This window comes from Chiroxiphia lanceolata, chromosome 2 (genome assembly GCF_009829145.1).
Source record: "Chiroxiphia lanceolata isolate bChiLan1 chromosome 2, bChiLan1.pri, whole genome shotgun sequence".
NCBI lineage: Eukaryota > Metazoa > Chordata > Aves > Passeriformes > Pipridae > Chiroxiphia > Chiroxiphia lanceolata.
Window position 1 is genome coordinate 85,623,583 of NC_045638.1, and position 26,664 is coordinate 85,650,246.

General features: G+C 36.6%; 1 protein-coding gene across 23 annotated transcripts in view; it reads right to left on the reverse strand.

Moving 5' to 3' along the window:
• DLG2 (discs large MAGUK scaffold protein 2) overlaps positions 1-26,664 on the reverse strand; it is an 847,901-nt gene that overhangs the window by 266,736 nt on the left and 554,501 nt on the right. For all 23 annotated transcript variants that reach the window (XM_032678105.1, XM_032678098.1, XM_032678102.1 and 20 more), the window contains 3 exons: positions 19,922-20,058; positions 9,596-9,740; positions 6,330-6,468 (listed from right to left, as the gene is read on the reverse strand). In XM_032678105.1, the coding sequence (XP_032533996.1) occupies positions 6,330-6,468; positions 9,596-9,740; positions 19,922-20,058 (421 nt within the window). The remainder of the gene's footprint in view (positions 1-6,329; positions 6,469-9,595; positions 9,741-19,921; positions 20,059-26,664) is intronic.

Sequence of the window (26,664 nt, forward strand, 5' to 3'; positions counted from 1 at the left end):
GAAAAGAACACCTAAAAGCTGCAGGATTTTTAGGCTGTAATTTCAATATTTCTAGAAATAGGAAGGCAGAAATATGCCAAAGGGAAAATTGTGACATCTCTCTCAGCTGTATTAGTAATAAATGTTCCACAAAACAACTAAAACAAACAAACAAACAAACAAGCAAACAAACTTTTATTTTTTTCTTCCTACTGCCATAGAAAATTTGGTTGGAAAGCATCTCTGTAGGTCATCTGATTCAATCCTGTGCATGAATTAGGATTATTGACAACATTAGATCAGCCATAATTTTACCTAGTCAAATCTTAAAAATCTCAAAGGGTGGATATTTCACAACCTTTCTAAGCAAGCACTACTCCAGCACTATTCCACCCATCCGGTGTTTTAATTCCTTCTCAAACTGAAATCAGAATCCCCAAAGCCAGAGCTTGTGGCCATTAGTGCTTCTCTTCTCTACTAAGAAGAGTTTGGTTGCATCATCTTTGCTACTGAGTACTTATAGGGTGCTCTTACATTGCCCCTTAATCTCCTCTTCACAACATTAAACAAATCCCAGCTCCCTCAACACCCCTCTAACGTCCATGTGATCTAGGGCTCTGAGAACCTGCTGGACCATCTCCACAGCTCTTAAAGTCAAAGAATGTGAATCGGTCACAGTCTTCTAGAAATAACCTCTTTTCCTGCTGACCATGTTTCTCCTAAGATAGCCTGGTGTGCTGATTACCTGACTTGTAGTGAGAGTGTGCTCCAGGGTCCATGTTCAGCTTGGTGTCTGCAGTAACCTCCAGGTCATTTTCAATGAAGCTGTAATTCAGATGTTTGTTTCATGGCCTGTACAAGCACGTGCAGCTCTTTCACCTGAGATGCAGACTTCTTATTGAACTTAATGAGATTTCTTCTGGCCAAGTCCCCAGGTATATCAAGATCCCTCTAGAATACAGCTCTACCATTTGTCATGTTAACCACTCCCTCCTAATTTATTATCCTCTGCAAATTTGCTGAGGGTGCACTGTGTGTCATGATCTAGGTCATTGATGAAGATATTCACTGATACTCCAGGTATCCTGAGCTACTCTGCTCATCATTGACCACCCAACAGATGTCAAGGGATGATCATTACCCTTTGAGCCTAGTGGTTAAGTCAGTTCCCAACCCACTCTCTTCTTTTAGTCCACTCTTCCCCAGCTTTCAGAGTGCTGTGGGAGACTGTGTCAAAAGCCTTACTAAAATCGTTGTGTGCAAACTAGAACATCCATGCTGGGAGAAGGCTATCGAGCAAGGTAATACAGCATACAATCCAGGAGATACCCAAAAGACTATCCAGGAGGTTTCCAAACCATTACAAATCATATCTTCTTTCCAGCTATGCTTAGTTGTCCATGTTCGTCCAACACTTCCTTATGTTTGGATGAGAGGCTGTTAGAAGAGTTTTAAAGGGTGCTCCCTATGTTATAGCTTCTCCTGCCCACAAAGGAAGTGTGACAAATACCTTTGCAGCCACTCCCTGTGGCAACTAGTGGAGAAGAGGACTCATCATGTGCCCCACAGCAGATTCCACATGCACGTTTGTGGGAGTTATGACATGGGCCACGTATGACTTTGGAGTTAGCTGTGTTTTCACTCAGCAAAGAGACATCCCTGCTCAGAGCAGCACCTGTGCTGTGGCACTGCTTGGTATAGGCAGCCACTCCTCTCACCTCATCCAAGCAGCTACTCATTTTATTGGGAAAAGTAACCGGTCTAGACAAGCATATAAATTGCTTTTAGTAAATCTATGCTGAATATCCCAATTACCTTCTGGTCCCTTAAGTGCCTGGCAAAGATGAAGTTGAGTGCTTCAGCTTTTTCTATATTATCTGCCAGTACATTGTCTTGCCCCCTATTCAAAACCTTTTTCCTTCCTCAGATTTTACCTTTATTTTTCAAAGTAGCACGCACCTACAGAACCACTTTATGTTTTCCTTTATGACACTTTTAAGTCTTAGCTCACATCAATCAGCTTTCTCATTTTGTCAGTAAGCAGTCAAGCAATGCTTGCTGATATCTTTCATTTTAGGTCATCAGAAAGCTCTTTGCTCAGCCAAAAAGGCCTTCTGCTGAATCCCCCTCCTTTCTGCTCAACAGGATGGTTCCTTTCTGAGTTCTCAATAAGTTTTATTTAGAAATCATCCATCTTTCATGGACCCTATGTTTCTGTGGCAACATCCCAAGAGATTTTGCTAAGCAACTCTCCAAAAAGGCTGAAGTCTGCTCTTCTGAAGTCTTAACAATCATAACTTGCTGAATATCTTTCCAGACTCCCTTTCAATCATGAACTGAACCAACTCATGGTCACTCTGATCCCAGCTGTTATTTATCACCACCTTTGACACTAGTTCTTCCCTTGCTGTAAGCAGCAGGTCAAGCAGAGAACTAATCCTGCTTCTCCCCTCTAGCAGCATCAGGAAATGGTCAGAAACACAATCAAGGAATCCCCTGCACTGCCCACACAACAATTTAATCTTGCTAGAAACTAAAACAATCAAGATCTTACTTTCAGCCTGATGATGATTGTACTGATAGAATTACTTGCCATATAGTTTTTATCCACTTTTGATCCCACATTCTACTAACTTGAAATTGTGTTATTTTATTTAAAATTGAAAAGGTGACAATTTTTATAAAAAATACAGGAAGGCAAAATTTCCATCCTGAGTGAATTTAAAATAAATCCAGAAAATCAAGAAATAAATTATGCTCATCACTGATAGCATTTTGGACCAATAATACACACAACCTCAAAAAGCTCAGTAATTAAAAGACAACATCCAGTTTCATTGAAACTTGTGGTTGATGATGATTTGTTACTTTTTAATCCTTTGTGCTCAGATTAGGCCATTTTCCCCCAGAGTTTTACCAAGTAAAATTTATACTGAATTTTTTTCAGACACAAATTCAATATTAGAGCAAAAATTACAATTTTTTATCAATAGAAACACTTATTTTTGTTAGGCAAAATAGAAGTATTTAGGTAAAAAGACCTTAGAACTGGAACAAACAAACAAAAAATATCAAAGCAAAAAGAAAAGCAAGAGAAAGTGGGCAAACTGAGTTGAATGTTCAACCATTAAACTTTACTGATAGATTCATTATCACAAGTAAGTTAAAAGAAAGCTTGTCATCAGCCTCACTTGAATCACTTATGCAAAGAATTTCAAAATTTCAAAAGCCTTTTTTAGTGGAGAAGTTACTGTTCCAAATATTTTCAGCTGGCACAAATGCCAGAAGTGTTGCAAGACTGCATGGGTAATAAATTTCCTTATGCGAGCACAATTTAAATTAGCCCTGTAAACCTATTAAAGCAAGAACCAGGTAGTTTTAATGGATAGCACTGCAGTAGCTGGCAAACATCTTAATTATAAAACATTGTGTGAGAAAACCTAACTATAAATGCTGCAATTAAGGAATCTATAGGCTTTACTAAAATTATCAATATGATAATTCAATTACCAAAAGATTTTCTAAACTGGTCAGCAACAAAGATTTTCTAAGTATCTTCTTATTTTAATGGCAGACTCATCAGCAAATCCTATGGCGTTGGACAGAGAGAGTACATTCACTACTCTCAGTCTATAGCTGTGAAAATCACAGTGAGATTAACTTGCATTTTCAGCAGTCCCTCTTGAATCAATAGACAATAAATAGATAAACAGACATTAAAAAAAAACAGTCTCGGCAGCATTCAAGGGTTAAATCATCTGGTTTTAAAGGTCAGAGCTTCTTAGTTGTCGTAGTCAGAGGAGAAAACTGGTCTCTGGCTCTTGTTTGGGTGTCTCTCCGAGAGTGCTGTATGATGTATGTCCAGTGAGGAAATGCAATGGCAAGAAGTGTCATTTGTATTATGACTACATTAATTTTCTCTTTGTGCTTTTGTTGCCTGGATATCAGTGTAGCATATAGGCTATTATCACTAATAAAATGAAGTTCATAATAGCCTCCACCTTTTCAATAGGTCAAAGTTAACACCTGTTCAGAAATATGAGATTTCCATCTGATTTGCTCTGTGGCATTCAGAGACTGCTCCTATCACTTGACACCCTTATTTCTTCCAGTGCCACACACCTGACACAGAAGGTCATGCTTTTAGAGTCAGTCTCTCCAGTCAATAGTGCCAATGCCACAAGAAGAATTTGGATATCAGACCTTCATTAGACAACCCACTAATTTGGAAACCAGATAGGAAAAAGAACGTAAGAGAGGATTGTTTCACAGAATACACACAACTTCTCAGCCATTCATTTTTGCCCTCAAATGGATACAAAATGGACATTGGTGTGAATACCTCAGTCAAGAAACAGACTGTGTCAGTACTTTATTTTGCTCTCAGGAGCTAAACCAGTAGAATTAACTTGTTTAAAAACATACTAAAAGTATCAAGATAGAAATGCCAAAAAAAAAGCTCAAAAGGACACACTAACTAATTTCAATACATCGTCTGCAGGGTTCTTTGAGCAAGTAGGCTTTCTACTGGATATCTGCTAAATTATTGCGTAGGACTGTCACCGCCTTCCCTTCTATATTTTTTCTTTTTTTTGGTAGAAGTAATTAAAAAGTTAAAATCAGCTACATGGAAGATAAAGAAACACAGGACTACTTCATTACCGTACAAGCCTTTTAATTGTTTAAATGGTCTTTCAATTGTCAGGGCAGCTTATCCCTTTTAAGGATTACTTCCTTCACTTTTAGGGAGTTCTTGATCTCCTTAGCTATTATTTAGTTTTAAGGTTGTACTTCTTTTCTGTTTTTAAACTTTGCTAACTCTTTCTCAGTAATAATGGTGCTGATATCTCATTGCAGAAGAAGACAATTCAGCAATACAGGCTTATTGACAAAGCCTTCATCATTGTAATCCAGATACTGTAATACTGATATTCTTCCTATACATGAGTGTTTAAAAAGTTATTTTATTTAGACCAAATAAAACCTTGATGCACAATTTAATGAAATCAATGTTTTAACTATTAATTAAAAATGTAACTTCTTGGAACCCTTTGGAGAAAATTCATCCTAATTGAATGTCTCATAAGTTGAAGGAAAACAACTGCAGCTTTTCATCCTCAATCAAAACAAAGTAGAAATTCTCTTAGCCAAAACAGGGACGCAAGGTGTGGTTTCCGCACATTTATGTCCTGATTAAATACTGTATCATGATTTAGTTAGTCTGAATCTGTCTGATCCAACAAGTTAACTGGCTTGAGATTGTAATCATGTGCAACAAGAAGAATGAAATGCAAATTAACAAGTTATGAAGCTGACGAGTACATAAGTGGATGAGACTCTTTGGCTTGCGAAACACAGCAGGTCAGGTTAGAGAATCAGAACAGTCCCCTCCTTGCACAGAAAAGAGATAATTTCTCATTTTCTGTGACATTAGACATTATAATGAGGGCTCATGTTACAAACTGAACAAGTGCTGTCTTCTAGGTGAAGGTAGCACTCTTCAAACAAAAAGATAAATACACACTGTCTCATCAGTGACGTTCATGTTCATCTAATATAAGGCATAAAAGAACCTCCCCAGCATTTTCCTATATATCTCTCCTAGGTGGAAATCAACTACATAGATACAATTCTGCTACTGTATTTCCTAAAGATTAATAGAAATTTCCAGGTTCATTTTGCCGATAATCACACCAAAGAACCCCTTGCATTAACGTATCAAGTGCCACTGCATAAACAGTTTCCTTTTAACCTCTATGCTCTCACAGAAAACTCTTTCATATTATGATGGTTCAGAAACTTTTGACAGTTTCCCTCCTTTATTTAATTGCAGCCCGTTTAAACATTTTTTCTTTTCCCATAGTGTTTTCTCTCCATAACATTAATTTCAATGTGTGTACACAGTATATTTCAACCTCCCTTTCACTAAAATAAACAATCTGGACCTTTTGGTGGTAACCGTCACAGACTGGTACCATCACACAGAACGGTACAAATGCCATACATCCCTCCACCCCTAAGTGCAGTGAGCCGGACGAGTCACTGATTCTGAGATCTCCTAGTTGTGTTAAGAAGTAGGATATTTTGCTCAGTGCCAGGCTGTTCTAGTGCAGCCATGGTGTTTAGGAACTTGTGTGGGATTGCACCCAGACAACATGGACCTCCAGTCAGAATTCATTTCTGTGATCTTTCTCTTAGTGGTTTTCGTACCTGTAACAGTTTCAATTCATCTTCCCTTGAAGATGAGTAAAAAGAACTATATGCTGTATTCTATTTCAGATGCACTGAATGCTTTACCTATGTCCTTTGCAATTGTCATGAAAGGTAACAAATAAGGAGAAGCATCTGACCTGGTGTAGTCATCCTCCACAAGCATGTGCTTTGGAATGGGTGAGTATCTTCCTGGTGAGATAGGGGCCAGGGATGCCTTGTACTCTAAAGTGCCATTGTTTCCAGAGAGTATATGATTTTCCATTGGTGGAGAATAAGCTGATGGTAAAAATAAGCATTTCTAGTTAGCAAGTTTCATGTTTTATTAGACATCACAAGAACGTATTTTTTTTATTTAAGTACCAGGAACATTACAGCACTGTAAATAAGAACAAAATAAACAATTATTGCCTGAGAGAGCTTAAAATATAACAAGAAAGAAAGAACTGGAGTTTTCATGAAAATGAGACTAATATTAATAATAATGGTTCATTTTCAGGGATTGACTCTTTAAAGGATATTCAGTTTCTGAATAAGGGATCTGAATAAACTCTCATGTTTGGGAGACAGGATACATTTTCTTCACTTAAGACTAAGTTGAAGAAGCAAATGCAAATAGGAAAGAATAAGATCAAAAGCACACTCCTCTTTTTGGCTCAAATATACAGCAATGGGAGTAATATAGTAAGAGTTCAATGCAGAATAAGAGCAGGAATTTTATGTATGGCAAGAATTACTCATAGTGAAGAGTCAAAGTTGATCTACTAAAGGTGCCCAAATCTGCAGTATAATTGAAATTTTCTATCAACATAGATAGTATTTAGACCACAGTAAATCTATATATTTAAAACAGAAAATGGATATTAATATAATCATTAATGACGAAAATGTGTTGTCTAATTCTATATTGAGTTTTCAAGTTTTGTTGCTTGCTTGCTTTTTGATATTCTGAAGTTATCTGGGATATGTATGACTGGAAAGATGCCATAATAGTGGTATTTTGTCTCTAGTTAATTTAATTAGAAGAGAAAATGATAAATATGAAAAATGATGAAAAATGTTTCTGCAATGAGCTATGATTAATTTCCTCATCAGAAGACAACAGCTAAACTTTCTACTATTAGTTTTAGTCTTTCTTTCAGATGCTGAGATACAGAATGTTTCAAAGCAAAATCTTTCTACAGGGAACAGCCATTATGATTTCTGCAATACTCAGAACATGTAGGTATAATGAAAGGTTCCCTGAGGACAAATGAATCTGTGTGCACCAACAGCTTGGGAACGGCTACTGCAAATCTCTTCAACCTTTACTCTCCCTCTGGAATTACTTCTGTCTTCTCATATGCTGCTGATCTATAATCTGACATAATAAAACATACTGTTTTAGAACTCCCAAATTATTATTTTGAAAGTATTATAAAACAGGAGATTTTATAGGGACATTTAGCATTTTTACTTCCTGGGCTTTGCTAGAATCCAGACCAGACTGCTACTGAACAACATGATTGCCATCTGTTGTAACATTTGCTAACTAAATAGGTATCCTCAGCACAGTTGAGCATACCACCTGATGTGCACATTACAAAACCTTCCCTTCTATTTTTATGGAGTAGTCTGAGTGAGGAGGATCTTGGATATTTAGCTTTTCCCTCAACTTTGTCTGTCCACAGTAGCAACACCATACAAAAGTGTAGAAAAAAATAAATCTTTAGCATTTACTGCTTTTAGTCAACTTTCCTGCCCTTAGCTGGCCTTAAGTGCCCCTAGGATTATTGGCAGATCAAGATGGTATGGATCAGTTGCTGAAGCTCTTGTCAAAAATTAAATTGCTATCCAGTTGTTAGATGGTGCAGTTGGTCCCTGTTGGTAGTTGAACCCAAGGCAGGCAGTTTTTAATGAACAGCTAAATGAAGAAAGGGAGTTTCAGTAATGAACTGTTTAGACTAATGGGCACCAGTGGTACAGAGAACTGTAACTGAAATGTTAAGATTTTTGTGAATGACAAGAGCATGGGAATGCCTGAGTATGGACACCAGGATGACTGGTAGAAGGGGTATAAGAATGACATGTATTGATAAACCTAGATTAATCAATAGGTTATCAATACTCAATGTAACTTGCCAGGAAGGCCTACACCCAAACTAAAACAAATACTCAAGCCATATAGAGATGATGGTGGGAGATAAATGCTAGTTTGGAGTCTAGGACACACAGATAAGGAGACAAGAGAGAAGTGAGTAAATCCTGAAGACAGGCAAAAGTAGGACAGATGGGAGAGACAGAAGATCCTTATTGCTGTCATCTCCATAAAAGTACAAAACACATCGGCAAGGAGGTTGTCAACATAAGAAGGTATATGTTTATGATAAGGACTCCATGGCCACCCATCCAACCTTGTACACCGTCACTTCAGGGAGTCCTGGGGATGCACCTGGATGCACATCTTTCTACCTGAATGCTGGATATGAGCCTATACAATTTTGAGTGCATGGATATGACAGTCTGATTGAAATCAGTTCATTTTAAAATGAAGTAATCTTCCTCTCCTATGGGATACCTCACTGATTTTTACTATTGTTTCAACATCTTTTCCTACAACAGACTGTGCATTGAATGCAAGGACAAACAAGGCCTTGGTCCTCTGTGAAAAATATCAGATGAACATATATAAAGTTAATGGGCAAACTGATAATAAAGCAGAGTGGAACAATAATTTTTGAAATTTTCACTATGAGGGTAGTGAAGCACTGGAACAGGTTGCCCAGAGAAGTTGTGGGATGCCCCATCCCTGAAAGTGCTCAAAGCCAGGTTGGATGGGGTTTGGAGAAACCTGGGCTAGTGGTAGGTGTCTCTGCCCATGGCAGGGGGATTGGAACTAGGTGACCTTTAAGGTCCCTTCCAACCCAAACCATTCAGTGACTCCATGAATTGGATATACAAAGAAAATAGATAAAGTTTTGTAAGTAGAGCAGTGTTTTTTATGCTGCAATTAATATTTTATTCAAAGATATATTTGCATCAGGCTTTTCACTAAGTTTTTTCAAGACAGTTTGCTGCTTGTTCCAATTTTTCAGCGGACAAATCTAATCACATTTCAAAATAAATTTGCACATACTTGTTTCTGTAATTGTCACAAGAGTTACAGTTCAGTTTGATCACCTGCACAATGGCTAATTGGAATCAGCGCAGCTGTACATCATCTACATTGTTACTTTTGCTGCAAAGATACTTTAGCAGTGATATTATTTGCAATATTTCATGAGTGTACTTAAGCGGCAATAAACATTTCATTTTTGTAGCCTTCCAAGGTGTTTCATAAACTTTAATGGGGTACTTTGAACAAGCTATGAAAAAACACAATCATTAACTGATAACTCCTACAAAATGAGTTGCAGAAGTCACTTACAGTGAGTAATATCTGGTGGGCCATAGGGATCGGTCATGTAAATAGTGGTGGGCTTTCCAACTTTCAGATAGACTACATCTGATGTGTTCTTCAGTATTGCTACTGCCTCTTCATGGGTAACTTCTTCTAAACTGTAATTATTTACCTTGAAAGAGAAATCAAACAGGTAAGTTGGAATGCAGATATAGACACAAAAACTGGCACAGCCTTGCAGTTTTAAAAATGTTGGGGAAAATCTCTGTAGACGAAGAGAACTAAAGATTACAGAAGCAGTGTTGCTGCAAGGTAGAAAACACAGTTTTCTTAGCACATACATATTCAAAGACTGATGTAGCAGTATTGATACACAGAATCATAACATTTCCAGAAGGCACTTGGTCTTGGCAGTAGAAAAGTCCTTTGTGATGTTCTGTTACTGGTATAATAATTCAAGGACTCCCTGAAACAACATCTCAGCCTTGGCCATATTGATCACCATAATTGGTCCACTCTGGCCTCAAATCGGGAGGCCTGGAGACACAGCATCTATAACGCTGCGGAAGCCTTTGAGAACACACGCAGGATCTCTCTCGAGGAGAAAAGGCAACGCAGGAAGAACCGTGTCTTGCGGAATACACCATCTAAGGAGTCTTTCTGTTGTGCCTTCTGCAACCGGATATGTCTGTCACGTATTGGCCTCATAAGTCACCAACGTGCCTGTAACAAATGTGGATAAAGCCTTCCCAAATCTTCGTTCGCGAAGCCCAGCCATGATGATGATAATAATTAACATAAAACTGTGTTTAATAATAAATTAATAACACCACATCAGTTACAGAAACTGTGTACGTTATTTTACCTAACAAGATGAACTTCCAAATTCCTCTTTTAGCATGCATGGCTGGGACCTCAGAAATACCAACACCCCAAATCTTTCTATCCCTGATATGACATTAACAACTGAAATAATAAGAGGTACAAAGTGGCATACAGAATATCTATGAGGTGCAAAAAATTAAATAGGGCAGTTCTGGAAGTGGAAAAGGGATTTTTTGATGTGAAAGTTTGTCAGTTTTCTGGAAGCACAGGAAAGAGATGTTGAAAAAAGTAAGAGAATGTAGTACTGGTTCTATGCATTTTTAGAAAAGAAAAATACTTAAGCAAGGATAAGAGCTCAGGACTACAGATGAAATAGGGAAGTAAATGCCTATTATGCTTTACTCCCACAGAAAGAAAAAAGTGTCAGAAGTGGTTTATTGTAGAAGCATATTGTGGTAGTTTGGTCTAGGCCTTCCTTGGTGACCAGTTTGTAACCAAGGAAGGGTCCAGATTTACCCAGTATTCCCTATGGTTTTTACGTAAGCCAGGCTATAAGAAGAAAGGAGGAGAGGCCTTCGCTCTCTTTCCTTCTGGCGGCTTGGAGGTGCAGGTTCCCTGCTGTTGAGTCTGTCGGGTTGGGGAGCGAGGCCTGGTAAGGCCTTGTCAACCTTGGGAGGCGGAGGTTGCCGGTGATTGTTCCAGAGGGATCGGTTGTCCCAAGAGAGTAGTGAGATATTTCTTTGCTAACTCTTTTGGTTGCTAGATCTTGGGCTACTGTTTGGGAGATATATATATATATATATATATTCTATTTTGGTTTTGTTCCTTTTTTTCCCTTCCCCCTTCCCTTTCCCTTTTCCTTGTAAAACTGTATATATATTTCAACTGTATATAACTGTAACATAAGTGTAAATATATTTATATATATATATTGCTTTAGCTATCTCTCTCTCGTTTCGGTTTTCTTGGTTGTTTTTTCCCTCTTCTCCCTGAGGTTTGCAGGGGGGGATGTCTTGTGGTAAGTTTTAGAGACCTGGCAGGGAGCCAGCTTCAAACCATATCACATATATAATTTATTCACATATAAATCCACTATATCCACAGAATGTCAACAGATTGTCTTCCTGTAAACAGAACTGTGAATGTTCCTCAAAAAAATACATTCTGAATGGAGAAATTATAGGAAAAAGGAAAGAAGCAAACTGTGTAGATACAGGTTTCAGACGTAGTGTAAGCCAACAGAAATAACAGAATCATAGAATACCTTGAGCTGGAAAGGACCCATAAGGATCATTGAGTCCAAGTCTCTGGTCCTCGCAGTACTACCTAAAACTGAACCATATGACTAAAAGCATTGTCCAGCGACTCCTTGAATTCTGGCAGGTTTGATGCTTTCCTGGGGAGCCTGTTCCAGTGACCTACATTTCACAGTGAATGTTGCATATGCAATATTTTATTGTCATTTAAATTGCCATTCTCCAACTTTGACAGTTAATGCAAGGATTCCTTTTAAAGATTACGCAGAAGTGGCTCCTCAACTATAATATAACTGTAAATCACAGAAAAAAAACCCCTGTTCTTTCTAGGGAATTTAGTATCAATAAATTACCAGAAACCTGAACAATAAGCTGGATGTGACAATAAGCTACTGCCAAAGGGTCTGGTAACTGAAAAGAAATCCAGTTATTATGAATCGCTGGAGGATTCTTCATATCCAGATGATTTCACCAGCACCGAGAAAGAATGACTGCTATTGTATTGCTAAATGTAAGGATTCTGTTTAAACTTTGTTCTTTCTGTAATTCTGAGACTTGGTTTTAAGGTTAACTGAAAGAGACAACGGCAGGTACGTTATGATAATTTGACATGAGGAGCAATGATAGAGCCTAACACTCAGAAGGGAGTTGCTGTATGCTGTATTTTGACGTCTTCTTTTTAAATAAAAATCTTACATATAACTTGCATAAATTTCTCTATTTTTCTTTGTTATGAACAGCAGTAACTTACATATACAACTTTAATAAATAAATGTCTTAAATTACTAGGATGGTAGAAAGAGGAAGTGACTGAAATTAAGACTTTCTCGCTTATGTATTTAAAACTGCTAGACACTTTGGATTCACACTTTTAGAAGTATGACCACAAGGTTATCCTTTACCTTTTCTCCTTCCCACACTGTCTGTACATTGTATCTATCTTTTTGTGTTTCACCCTAAATCAAGGATTTTTTGAAGTAGAGAAAATCTCACATAATCTCACCCACTATACTGCTGCTGTAAATAAATGTTCTTAGTCAAAAAAAAGAAAAAAATGAAATTATCTTACCACTTTCTGGATTTTGACTTTTGGTCTTTTTAGGAGTGCCTAAAAACAACTAAGGCCCAAATTGATGTGATGTGACTTTTTCCAAAGGTGGTGTTATTTTGTTGTTGGTGGGTTTTTTGTTCTGTTTAGTTTTTATTTGGGGCAGTTTTGTTTGTTTGTTTCTGCTTTCTTGTTTTGCTTGGTTTTGTTTTTTGGGATTTTGTTGTTTTGGTTTTTTTTTCTGGAAATCTAGCTGATAAAAATCATGGCTAGGACTGTTGACTTCCATCACAACACACTTGGATGTCACAGTTTTGCAGTCAGAGGACAAATAGCCATTTTATAAACAGAAAAAAAAGCATGATACATAGGAAACTTATATTCGCTATGACAGGTACTATACCTTATTTCTCTGACAATAACTTTACAGGACAGGTATTTTACCAACATGTTGTACAAGTTATTGAAATCTTGAAGTTAAGACTTTAGGAGTCAAAACAATTCTAAACTAAGATTCAATGTCCATGCAGTTCTGCATTATGTTTATCCTTATACAATTCAAGATCCTAGAGGTCACTGCAAAATTTAGGTACAGTGATTTTTTTTCTCTTTTCTAGTGCATATAAGCTTAAGTATGCAGAATATTGTGGAAAACTGAAATATGCAGAGCTGGAACTTGGGATAACGTGAAAGAAGGTAATGTATTAGTGAAAACCAGAAAAGGAGAACTTCAGAGAAATAATACTGAAAGAAAATTTGATGAGATGAAAGGACCCTTCAAAGTGAAAAAAGTTCTGCTATGAAAAGTATTCCAGCAACATATACCAAAATTGCTCCTCAAACTCATCCTATATGTATAAAAAATCAGAGGTATCTTATCTCTAGAGAGAACACTCCTAGAAAGAAAGTTTGTTATTAATTAATTTTGTCCTGGACTGCTCAGTTCTCAGTAAACACAGAAATAAAGTCAGTGTACACATGAAGAGAAAATAAACAATGAAACATGTTGATTCATTCATAAAACCAAAGATCCTCTGTGGTACCATAAAGTTTCCTTTAAATGGGAGGTCTTTGAGGAGGAGCTAAGATCTCTTTACTTAGTCATCTGCCAACATCAATTTAGAATTGCACTATATAAAATACACTATGCATTTCCAGGTTTCCTTCAGAAGGTAGTCCTTGCTTTGGATCTACAATTTCCATTAGTAATCACATATGCATGTATTAATATATTTTCTACTCTTTGATCATAAAGCACTGATCACAAATAAAGCCATCTGTATGTATTCTGATATACAAAAGAACTTGGATACCTAGAAGAATTATTTCTTCAGCCCCAGATATTATTGCAGGATGACTGTAGTATTTAATTTTGTTCATAAGGAAATCTCTGGATATCATCAAAATGTCAGGCCGGTGATGATAATAATCAAGAAATACGATGTTGTAGTTGTTTTTATGGTAAGATTTATAGAGAGAGGAGAATTGCTCAGAATCTCCAATAGAGACTATTTCTTGTTTCCATAAAAGCTGCCTATTTTAACAGAATTTCAAGTACTAAGTATGGCTTTTTTGGTTGTTGTGGCACAATAAATGCATCATAGCAAAGCTCTACTTCCTTCTGTTGAGATGACCTTATATATTTGCACATAGTTTGCAAAAAAGAGCTGAGTTAGAGGTAAAGAAGATAAAGAGTGGGAGATGTGTACAAAATAAGAAATCAAAGTGTATATGGTATGCAACCCTTTGAGATGCTGAATCTTAGGTGTAGAAGGACTGACATCAATCTGAGTGGGTAGAAAAAGCATTGCATGCCAATGTTCTAGATCTAAGAGGATAACTTAAGTAGGAATTAATTAAGGGGGAAAAACTCCTAAGGCAAATGCTGAAAAAGATATTTATCTGAGTGATCAAGTTAGTTACAAAGCTGGGTACTTGAGACACAAAATGCTGCAACAGGAGCCAAAGGAGAGGAGCCAGAAGGAAAACAGACATGGAGCAAGTGGGGCTTTTCTAATGGGAAAGGTTCCATGAAAATTCAGAAATGCAAACAGTACCAGAAGTAAAAAATAACAAAAAAAATTAGGAAAGCTTTTTCTTTAAATAGAAAGTATGTGATACAAAGACATACTGACAATATGAGACAAGAATGAGAGAAAGGAAAAACATAGCAGTATGAAAATTAACGAAACAAGTTCAATCAAAGAAGCTATTTGAGTGATGGGTGAAATGAGTAAGAAATGGTACTAAAGAGATATAAAAAGACTGGGGTGGACTTCTTCCTAAATAGCATAATCAAGGCAATGAAGTATAAACCTAAGCAGGAATATTTTATTTGGAAGTTTTCCTAGATTCATACTGGGAAACACAGACCCTAGGAGGAGCTAGAAAAGCTTAGAATCCCCAAAATGACTGTACAAGTGCTCTAAAGAATAATTTCATTCACAACAGTATAAACTGATATGAGAATAAGAGCTCTGGAGGAATAAGTCTGTCTTATTTAATTTTCCTTTATTAAAGGGGATTCATTCCCTTCCTCTGTTGACTTAGGTTAAGAGAGATTAGATTCACTCTATGAATGAGACAAAGAGGTGATCTTTACCCTACCAGTGGTAATGTTTGCTTTTCTGTATTATTTGACTTTTCCTAAAAAGAATGGATTTTCCTGAGTGAATATTGCTGGTAAACACCTGCAATGTGCCTGCTGTAAATCTAGAAAGCTGATGGCTTTTTTAAAAACTTTCCATGTTTTAAAAGGCTGCAAAAAGTGAAAGGCTTTCCAGTGCTGAGGAAAGTTAAGCAGGTAAATCTGTTTGGATTAACTAAGTACTTGCAATCCCATGGACTCCTGAGTTAGTTGTGCAGGTGTTGAACTCTTTTTCAAAAGATGATCCCAAAAAGACAGCCGAAATAATTTTTAAAAGAACACCTCTAATCAGAACCAAATGCTAATCTAGATGTATCTTAAATTATATGCTCTGATTACTTTAATACAAACGTGATCCTGCATTCATATGCACTCTGAAAGAAACAGATACTCGTAGGGGATCCCATAAGGGACACATCAACAGCTGCACAATCACAACCCCACTGCAGTCCAATGAAATCACCAGAAAAAACATACTTTTTTTCAGCACAGAATTAGGCAGAAAGAAAGCCTAAATTTCTGAAAATGAAAGTGACTTGTTTTCACCAAGCAAAGAGAATCAAATTAAATCTCTTGTTATGTACAATCACTCATCTCTGTGACTATATAGACCAAGAAGCAAGAGGTTATGGCCCAAATATACGAGGTTATTTTGGCATAGAGACATATTTTAGAAAAGCTAATACTTATAAAAGATAAATATTAACTTTTCTTATAAACTGTAATGTTTTTAGTTTTGCCTGAAAAATACCTTGCTTCTAGCTATTAGTGTTGTTATGTACTAGTAAACCCACACAGTTTTATACTGATTTCTCATTCATTCATTCTGTAGATAACTCTTCCAAAGTAAGATGATGGTATGAGACAAAAGAAAGTATTTATTATCTGAAATGTAATAACTTAAACTGTTTTTCAGCTCTTCCTGATCGTCATTAACAATGACCCTCAAGAGGTTAGAAGTGTGCTCTCATCATGCTTCAGTGTAGGGTATTGAAGGCAGTCTTAGACCGGAAGAAGGGGCTGAAGAAAACTTTATGATGTTCAGCAGGAAGAAACATAAGTCCTGTCCCTGGCACAGGCTAATGTTCATGAATAGTACAGACTGGGCATTGACAACCTGGCAGCAGCTCTATGGAAAAGTGCTTGGGGCTCCTGATGGATGGCAAGCTGGGCATGAGCCAACTGTGTGTCCTGGCAGCAAAAAGGTCAACAGCATCCTGGGCTGTATATGCAGGAGCAGAGCCTGGAGAACCAGCAGAGGCTTATTCCCCAATAGCTGCCACTCATTAGACTGTACCTAGAAACTGTATGCAGTTTTGATTCCCACACTATGGGAAAAAAAAACCCCAAAAGGAAGTAAGCTGGGAGGTGTGCTGCTGGGATGAGGTTGGAACACTGGCCTGGTGAGGAGAAGCCAGGGGATCTGGGCATTTTCAGCCTGGAAAAGGGGTTCCTCTGGAGACAACTAATGACAGACCCCCAGTGCTTACAGGAAGATCATCAAGACAGAGCTAAGCCTTTCAGAGTGGCATGTAGTAACAGGATGAGAGACAGCAGGCAAATGTTGAAACAAGAGAGGGTCAAACAGGTTATAAGGAAAAGTATTTTCCTCAGAACAGCTGAGCAGTGGAACAGGTTTCCCAGAGAGGCCCTGTAACATCCATCCTTGCAGATTTTTGAGATTCAATTGGATAAATTTCTAAGTAACCTTGTCTGACCCCATAGCTAACCTTGAATCACCACATTGGCCTATGATGCTCTGTGTATGTGATTTACTTTTGCTCCCTTCCAGCACAAAGAGAAGCAACCAGTGCAGTGGTATTCTCATCGCAGGCATTACCAGCAGCAGGCATTACTGGGGCGTTACCAGCAGACGTTACCACCAGAACACAGTGAGAAAATATTTTTCTCCTAGCTGTAAGTCTTCTTCTTTTACTTTCATATATACCTAGAGAAACCACTCAGTTTTTGGCTTAAGCATTCAAATTTTCCCCAGTAATTTTCCAAATGGGCACCTCAGGATTATCCTACAATGGAGAATTTTCCTGTGCAAGTGCTCAGGATAATAAGCCTTAAGTGCAGGTTTAGTGCCACAGAAACATAACTGCATAACATAGTGTTGTATAGATTTCACAATAATCACAATGTTCAGTATTTACATAATACATCTTCTGAATGTTTAACACACTATTAGCAATCTGCATTTAATCAGGTTGCAAAATGCTCAGGTGGCCCCTTAAAATTTTACATTTCAATATTAGTTTTGATTCTGCAGCATCACTTTTATTACATCTTAAATTTGAATTAATTTGATTTCACGTTGTTTGGGATCTGAAAGTATTTCACACAAACTTATCTGAATGCAGATACAAAAATTAAACAAGCTCCCCAGCAGCTGATGAGAATTCCAAAAGGATGACAAATTCTGGTAAATCTGATAGAAAAATGATGGAAAAAAACAAAGATCAAGAGAGAATGCCCTACTGAGAAGAAAAAATAAAAAAGAAGAACTGTTAAAATGTACAATCAATAAGAAATCAGTGAAGCAGAAGTAGGACTGTATAGATGACAAGGGTAATATTGTGTTGATAGACTGCCAAAAGAAAGTAATTAATTCTTTCACTCACTACTCATAAAGGAACATGAAGTTAATGTCATAAACTGACAGATAATTCACAAATAAGGACAGAAAATTATTGAAGGTGCATAAGTTATGAAGAAATCAGAGTGTCTTGGAGAGAACCAGAAAACGTGGCTGTAATCTGCATGAATTTTAAAAATAGATTTTGATCTTGTAAATATACCTTCAAAAATGTAATGTTTAAGGTACACAAATAGTACACTGATTAGTATTTTCTTATGCAACACTGAAAAGCTTGGTCTGGAAGTACATAACTAGAGGCAAGCAGTATTTTTAATGATTTTTTTTTTTTGCTCATTTTACATGCAGTGATAAAATGAGATAACATTAAGTAAAGAAATGGTCCAGACTGAAAGAAGAACAAAGACATCAAACACACTGAGAATGACCTCTAGTCATTTTCACAAGTATAAACTCATCACAATGAAGAAACATCTATATCTGACTGTAGTGAATCACAGGTTCAAGACTGAGATGCTAAATAGACTAATCCTATAAAAATCTGGAAAGAATTAATTTATACAGAGTACATAGAATAATTAAATTTCTATTCAAATTCATCCTGATTAAATTACACTGGAGGGGGTGAATATGGGGAGTTTGCATCTCTTTGGTTGTTTTTCATTAGGGTTTTTTTTCAATATATATTTTTTACTGACTCACGTGAATTGAAAAAAATTAAGAGTAAAGTAACAAAAAATTACAGACACAAAAATTGCAAGGAATTCTTATCAGTAAAAAAAAGCCAAAACAAACAACAGCTGAACAGAAGCAGATTTGCTAAAATGTGCAAAATAAGTAAGGTGTAAATTTGCCAAATATAAATATACATTTCTACAGAGAAATAAGCCAAAACTTCATTATGCAACAGTAACTTGAATTTTACTGTACTGAGATTCTGCAAAGAAAAAATGCCAAAGAAATGTTAAGTTCTAGTTTTATTTTGCTTTGATTTTGATAACACCACTTGTTCCTTAAGCTGTTTTATCTAACCTCGTGGGTTAATTAAAAAAGTCAGTCCCCATCCCAGCAACCCAGTTATCTTCATATGTGACTGGAACATAGTGTCACTAGTCAAATAAAGAAAAGCTCAATTAGGCATAGCTTTGCAGGCAGCACAAAGGGTCATGGCAATTTTTTACTGCTTAAATGTCACATCACAAAACAGAGCTACTACAGTACATGTTTTCTTCATGTCACTTGATAAAAAAATATTTCTCTACATGCTAAAATCTACGCAAATGCATTGACATGAATACAAGTTGACATAGATTAACTTGTGCTGATTCACCAGGGTCAGGATTACCCCCTCAATGTAGAGAAAGAATTATCTACAAGAAACAATATACCAGCACCACAAATAGCAGGAAGAATTGTGGGAAATGAGTTCCAACAGAAGAATACACTTGTTGAACAAAAAATTTGGAAAATGTTTTGCTTTTTTTAACATCTATATCTACATATACATAAAGTATTCCTACATGTACTGAAATGTAGGTAGTAGTCCACTGACAGTGGCTACATGTGAAACTTTAGTGGGATGCTTTGACATCTTTCAATTTACTTACAACAAACAGTACAATCAGTACTACCATAACAAGTAGTTTGTCTAAAATCTTTCACAGTTTTATGTTTCATTATGACTTGTCACTGATGAGGATAACACATTTATTCTCTTCTCTGTTAAAAGCTTGTCAAAGTAATATAATCCATTACCTTCATTTCATAAAATGTTGGTTTTCCAGAGTAATGCTTTTTTAACTGCAGCCTCAGAAATATATAAAAAGAATGGGAAAAATGAATATGATGGAAATATAACTCATAATTATTACAGCAGTTCTACTCATTACCTCCAGAAAGATGTATGGTGAATGAAAGTCCTTATATGAAACAATTTTCAGCCAAATAAAATGTGATTTAAATTTCTCATACTTACCATAAGAAGTCTATCTCCAACCTGTAACCTCCCATCTTTTTGTGCAGCTCCCCCATCAATAATCTTGGTGACATAAATGCTGTTGTCCCCAGGGATGTGTTGGTTTCCCACCCCTCCTGCAATACTGAATCCCAGACCTGGAGAAGATATTGTAAACAAAACATTAGCAATACAGTATATAACATTAAAGAGAAGTGGAAAGTAGCATATATACTATACATTTACAGTATTTTTTACAGAAATACAAATAACATAAGTGGGGTCATTACACTTACTTTCCCTGAAAGTTCAGGGAAAGAACTAAATTAAGGAAATTCCTTGTCATTTACAACTGTAGGAAGGTAGAGACAAAAATAATTGAACCAGTGATGATTCTATATAACCCACTTGCTGAGGGTCAGTACAGCCTATGTCAAGAATTTATGTCCCAACTTGCGATGACTAGTAATAAAACAATGAATCTTGAAGTTTATTTTGTTAAATGTTGGTGTAAAATATATCACCACCTATCAGAACAAAAGGAAAAGTGTTCTGATTGTCCACACAATTTGAAGAATACTTGGAGAGGTCTACTGAAGGTTTTGCAAGTTTATGGAGTACCACAGTGAAGGCTCAGTGAAAGTAAAACAGAAACGATGTAGATGTTTGAACTTTAATAGTGGTGTTTTTTTCTAGGACACAAACATCTTTGGCTGTGGATACATAAATTGAGAAAGCAATAGTCCTTTGTACATATATAGCTTCTGTCTAGTCATCTGTGAAATTCCTAAGTAAACACTCAAACAGTCAAACTTTGGAACAATGTCAATAATATATGCTGATACAAATCAAGAAAAGGAAGGTAAAAAAAAATAGATGTTGGGGGAAGAAAAAAAGATAGTTTCTCCCCTTTCCTATTTTTCCTAGCCTCTGACATATTACATAAACAGACAAATGATTGCTTTAATTTATAACAACATTTAAATCTTTTAATCAGATAAAAGACAGAAAAAGCAGTAAAACGCAATAGTAAAAATGAATTGCCTAGAATTTGGCATTTTATCACAAATTCAAGAGCCAGACTTCTTGGGCAATAAAAATTAAGGGATGGTATATTTAATATGCACAAGGTGTTTTAGCAGCTGTTTGCATGCAGAGATAAGGGTTTTTTTGAGTCAATTAAATATTTTTTATTTTTTTTGTCACATTATTTTCATTTTCTCATCATTCCAGCTTCAAAAAGTTGTGAGGTCAGATAACGATGGACTACTTAATGGATAGCGCCAAACCATCAGATTACAAAAAGAAATATCTGAATTTATATCTCAAATTGAAACACTACTTGATTAAGTAAGATGACTATTAACAATACACATGAAGTTAATTTAGAAATATGGATAATTAGAATAAAGCTTTATTTAATTTCGAGATAAAGCTGGTGATCACTGTTACTATTTATGTGCGTCTGCCAGGACAACTACAAGGATAAAAAGATTATGATTTTTTCAGCATAGAAGAATTTCTTCATTATCCTGGGACTACTAACAAGAAGCAAAAAAGTATTCTAAGAAAACATCAAGAATGGAAATTTTCTTTAAAACATTAGTTGTGGACAAGGAACAATGATTGAATAATGTTTCTTGGTGACATCATTATAATAATCTTGACCCAAACATCATCTGTATAAGCTTCTATCTGTAAAGTAAAGATCTGAGAGTATTCTAGCATGATGATGGGAGCAATTAAGTGGGCTAGACTGCAGCAAGAGGGCTTTCTTCAGCTCCACTGCTCACCTAGGGCATGACCTTGAGAAGATTAGGTCATAGTATGCTTCGGTTCTCCTTCTTCCCCTTTATTAGCACTGTACGCTTGTAAAGGTACAGTTTTTGGCCACACAGCTACTCTGTATTTGGCACACAGTGGGTCCTGCTGCAGTATAAGCAAGTACTAGTCAGGATGATCACTTCCATTTTCTGCAGTGCTGAGTGGAGCGCTTGACTTGCTGTTTGTTTGCATGGTTTTATCAAAACAGCTGTATGAAACCACAAAGGAAAGGAGCAGGCTCCTCCCATTACAAAAGTGAAGCTTATAATAAAGGAGTAGCTTTTTCTACTTCAGCCTACATAAAATATAGATGTGCTACAATGCATGGGGCTACACTGTATTTGTTATCAGAGTCTGATTTTGGGCATCCAAAAAACCAGCACTGAGTATAAAAAGGTTTAGAAGAGCAGAACAACACAGGGGGTAACCTGGGGGGAGCAAAGGGAGAGTGGGTAGAAAAGAAAACTGAAGAACAGAAAGATTTTCCATGTCTTTCCTATCAATAATAATTTAGTGTCGTTGCTTAATCATACTTGTCTTCTTTAAAAGATTTCTTGGGAAGAATGGGGAATAGAACAATGGCCCATTCAATTTTATTTAAATGACTTTTGCTAATTGCTAGGGCACAAGGAAAGTATAATACGATAAAACTTTTGGGTAGGATTCATATCGCCAAAATGACATCAGACAACTATGCTAATCATTTATGCTACCTGCAGTATAAATGAAAATTCATTAAGAACTTTTAAAGTATGATTCATCTCATCTCAACTAGACATCTGAAAAAGATGAGATGAATCACATTCTTGGTTTCTGAAAGGTTGGGGGCTGGATGTGGGAAGACGTGGGTGGGGAAGATCAGTGCTATGAAAGTTCACAACCTGAGTTAAGTCTCACCTCCATTTAGACTGAAGGTTTCTGTCTTAAGACTTTGGAAAGGTTGGCACAACTCTGGTGTGCATCCCTCATCACTAGCTACAACAGGTTGGTCTTATGTCAGATTCTTACTCTGTTTTAAAAACAGAGAATCATTCAAACAATTGGAAACAATAAAGCAAGGTGTTTTCTAAATGGCCTTTTCCATTGAGTGTCATTGAATTAAAAAAATCAATAAATAAAATAGCATATTTAATTGCAGAATCTTTTTCTTATTGACTCCCGTGGCTGGGAAAACATTTCTCTCAGAACTTGGAATATTGGGAGTTGATCACTTCTGCTTTTGCTGATGTGCAATCTTCTTCACAGCAACAGCTCAGCTTGGACAGAGCACTCAATTTCCTCATAACAGGAATTAGATGGAGGATAAATTTAGAATGGAGCTGAGGAACAAATGTTTTATGATGATGGTAGTGAGGCACTGGGACAGATTTCCCAGAGAAGTTGTGGATGCCCCAACCCTGGAATTGTTCAAGGACGGGTTGAATGGGGCCTTGAGCTACCTGGTCTAGTAAATGACAGTGGTGGACTAGGTGACATATAAGATCCCTTCTAATGCAAAGCATTCTATGATTCTGTGGTTCTACAAAGAAAGGACTACTCCAAGAGGAAAAGAGAAAGGGAACTTGATTCATTCCTGGTGGAACAACCAGTCAAATTCAGTTTTGTTCAAAGTCACTGAAGAATATAGGCCCATATAAGACTGACTCAATATGTAAACTAGGGAAGATGAGTCAAACTTTATTTCCTTCCATTTCCACTGGATATGTGTTTGTAAAACTCATCTGCCTTTCGGTTCCACAAACACTGATCACTGATCTTGTGAATAATAACATGTTTCTATTTACATCTGTTTTAGATTATTTGCTGCACCACACGTATTTTAAGTACATAGTTAAAAAATACATTCTAACTACTTTTTTGGTAAAACATAGGTTGGAGGCTCCCCCTATAATTAGTCCAGCAAAGTTACCTCTCTGTGATAATAATAGAATCACTGTTTAAGACACAGTGGATGAATTATGCTATGTGTATACCACTTTGCAGTAAGCTAAGAGTGATCTTAAAAAAACAATTGTAGCTAGATAATATCAGCTTTCTAATGAGAACTGAAGTTAAAGAAACTCAGTCGTAGCCCAAAATGGACATTGTATTTTGATACTATCCTGCACAGAGAGTCAAGCTTACTTTAAATCAGCAAACTAAGGATTTTAGAATACAAATCCAACATGAGTTTCACAGTTCCCAATAATAGGGAAGCCAAAGAAAGTAGCATTTAAGTCATGACCTTAAAATACAATTAAGAAGTGTTTGATTTGCAGGTGCTTAACCAAAGTAGGTGAGCTTCAGAGACATAAAATGCATAATTCCTAGGTATACCACAGTATGCCTTACCTCGTAACTGACCTGTGAGCATAGAGTAACTTGGTGAAGCCAAAACATGAATAGGACTTGTAATAGAAATATTATCACAGAAACAAATGAAATTGAATGTAAGCACTAGAAGAAAGAACAAAGGTTAGAGAATTTATGTGTATTAACATTCCTAGCAATAAAACTTTAAAATGAGTCATTTCTGTCATGCCTGGACAGAATGTCTGGACTCTGGAAGACCGCAACATAGGTGCCTTGTCAGCAGAAGACCCTGTACCATAACGGTGGAATGTTGGCAGCAAGATTAAAGTGTGTGACATATGCCATTCTCTTGCCTGTAAGCCCAACAGGAAAGCAGATAGTATTGACAAAACAGTGTCTTCAATAAATGAATAAAAACAGGCAATGAACAGCAAAGAGACTTAGAGACTCAGAGACTAAAGAAATGACAATTCAGTGCAAAGGATCACCCCATAACAACTCTAGACTCCTAGAGGGTATAAATCATATCTCCAAAATCAGTCAGTCCATGGTTTCCAGTCAAGAAAATGCAAAGAGATGTGGTAAGGGTTTGATGTGCCATGTCCTTTGTGTCACACACAAATGAGCCAGATCACCTCAGCACACGCATCCTGGGGCTGAAGATGGGGATAAAAGGAAGAGTGAATGAAAGATCATAACTAGTTAACTTATTTGGAGATTTCATGAATAAATATAATTCCTTCTTCCTGTACAGTCTCTCATTGCTTTTTGCCACAATCATTTTCTACAGGTGTGAAATGAACTGATTTGCTTCAGAACACTGTGTGAATTTGGATTTTAAGAAACTGTTTCAGGCAGCAAAACAGACAATACCATCAGAAAGGATCCATGCAACAACTTGCCCCGCTGAGGACCTTCCCTGACACTGCAAGCCTGGCTGCTGTGTGGGACATGCCACATTGACCGTGCTCCTGTGAACAATCAGACAAGGCAATGAGGAACCCAAACTCAGGCAGCTCTTCCAAGGAGCTCTTCCACTTCTACAACACTCAGTGACAAAAGACATAGCTTGGTGTTGTTTTATTGTTTAAACTACTGAAACGTACAAAGCCTATATCTATCTTTTTTTCTCCAAAAGAGAGTAAGTATCCAAAAGGGAGAAAAGTATCATACTGATACTGATGAATCTACCAACCTGGAACACCGAAGCCCAATCCACATTTCTAACTAATCAAATTCCACTTGCAGAGAGGAAAGGAACATGAGTAATATAAAAATGCTTTGACTGATAGAACGATTGATCTGTTTTGACAGGTACCACAGTTATATCCAGTGCTATATGAGTAAACAAACTATAAAATATTAATTTTAAACAGAGGAGCAGCAGGGAATATCTCTCCTTGTCCTTTGTTCAAGCCTCTAGCTGCCAATTTAGGTTTCCTGGAGGAGATATATAGCACATATTTACAAGTAGCATCCCACAATTGTGGACATTTAATATGCTTATTATAACTGTGACTTATGATTAGTGTTCATTATTGACAGCAGATTCCTCTTTTATTTGGGACTTACAAAAATGAAATACATTACAAAACAAAAATTAAAATATGTTTTAAAATAATTATACAATTTTACAAGGAGGGACTGATCATCCTCTACAGAGCTCTCTCTTTTTTGTCATACCATGAATCAATTCCTGGGAAACTATTAATCCCAAATATAGGATGTCACTTTATCTGTCTCATCTCCTTCATGTTGTTGGGATAGATTTGAGTACCAATATATTTGAGTGAGTTCTTAGAACAATTCCTGTTCCTGACTCATACACCTTATACCAGAAGGACTTACATGAATAAAATTCAACTACATTTTATTCTGTGGCTAAAAAAGTCAGTCTAAAGTACAGTATGATTCATAAAACTTTTACTAATATTAATAACATATTTAAAAGATGCCTACTTTCATTGCCATTATTAATTCCTGTTTCAGACCCTGTTCCCAGATAACTTCAGAGAGCTCTTTTAGTAACCAACAATTTCATCGTAGTCTCAACCAGGAAAAGGGTCCAAGACCCTACACATCTAACAGAGCATATTGTTATCTGGTGTTTGTTTCTAACAGCCTTGGGTTAAACTTCAAGCGTCTTCCTTACTGTTTTGACTTTTTTTTTTTTCAGAAATATCCAGTGTTTTCAGTTATTTCCCAGCTGGTGTCCGATAGAATAAAAATTATGCACAGTGCCACTAGGTAAGAAGAATATTCTATGAAGCCACCTTACACAAGAAGAAAATTATTGTTCCCCTTACATTATCTGTCATTATATATGCATGCCTTCAGGTATATATCCAACTGTTTTTGCACAGTTCCTTTGTTCTTGCCCACAGCCATTTTTATAGTTATTATTTTCATTAATCCCTACATTCTGGTTGCCTGTGCATCACCTTTCCATAGTATCAAACCAACAGAGATGTCAGATTACAGTATAGCCTCTACTGAGGATCAAACTAAACATCACACTCCATACTTCCACTGAGTATGGCCAGCATGTTCATGAGATATGCTATGACTGGATGCTGTTTGGCAGCTGTGATTACACAGCAGGTAAAGAAAACCCCTTCCTTGCAAATGAGCACTGATTGCACAGCAAC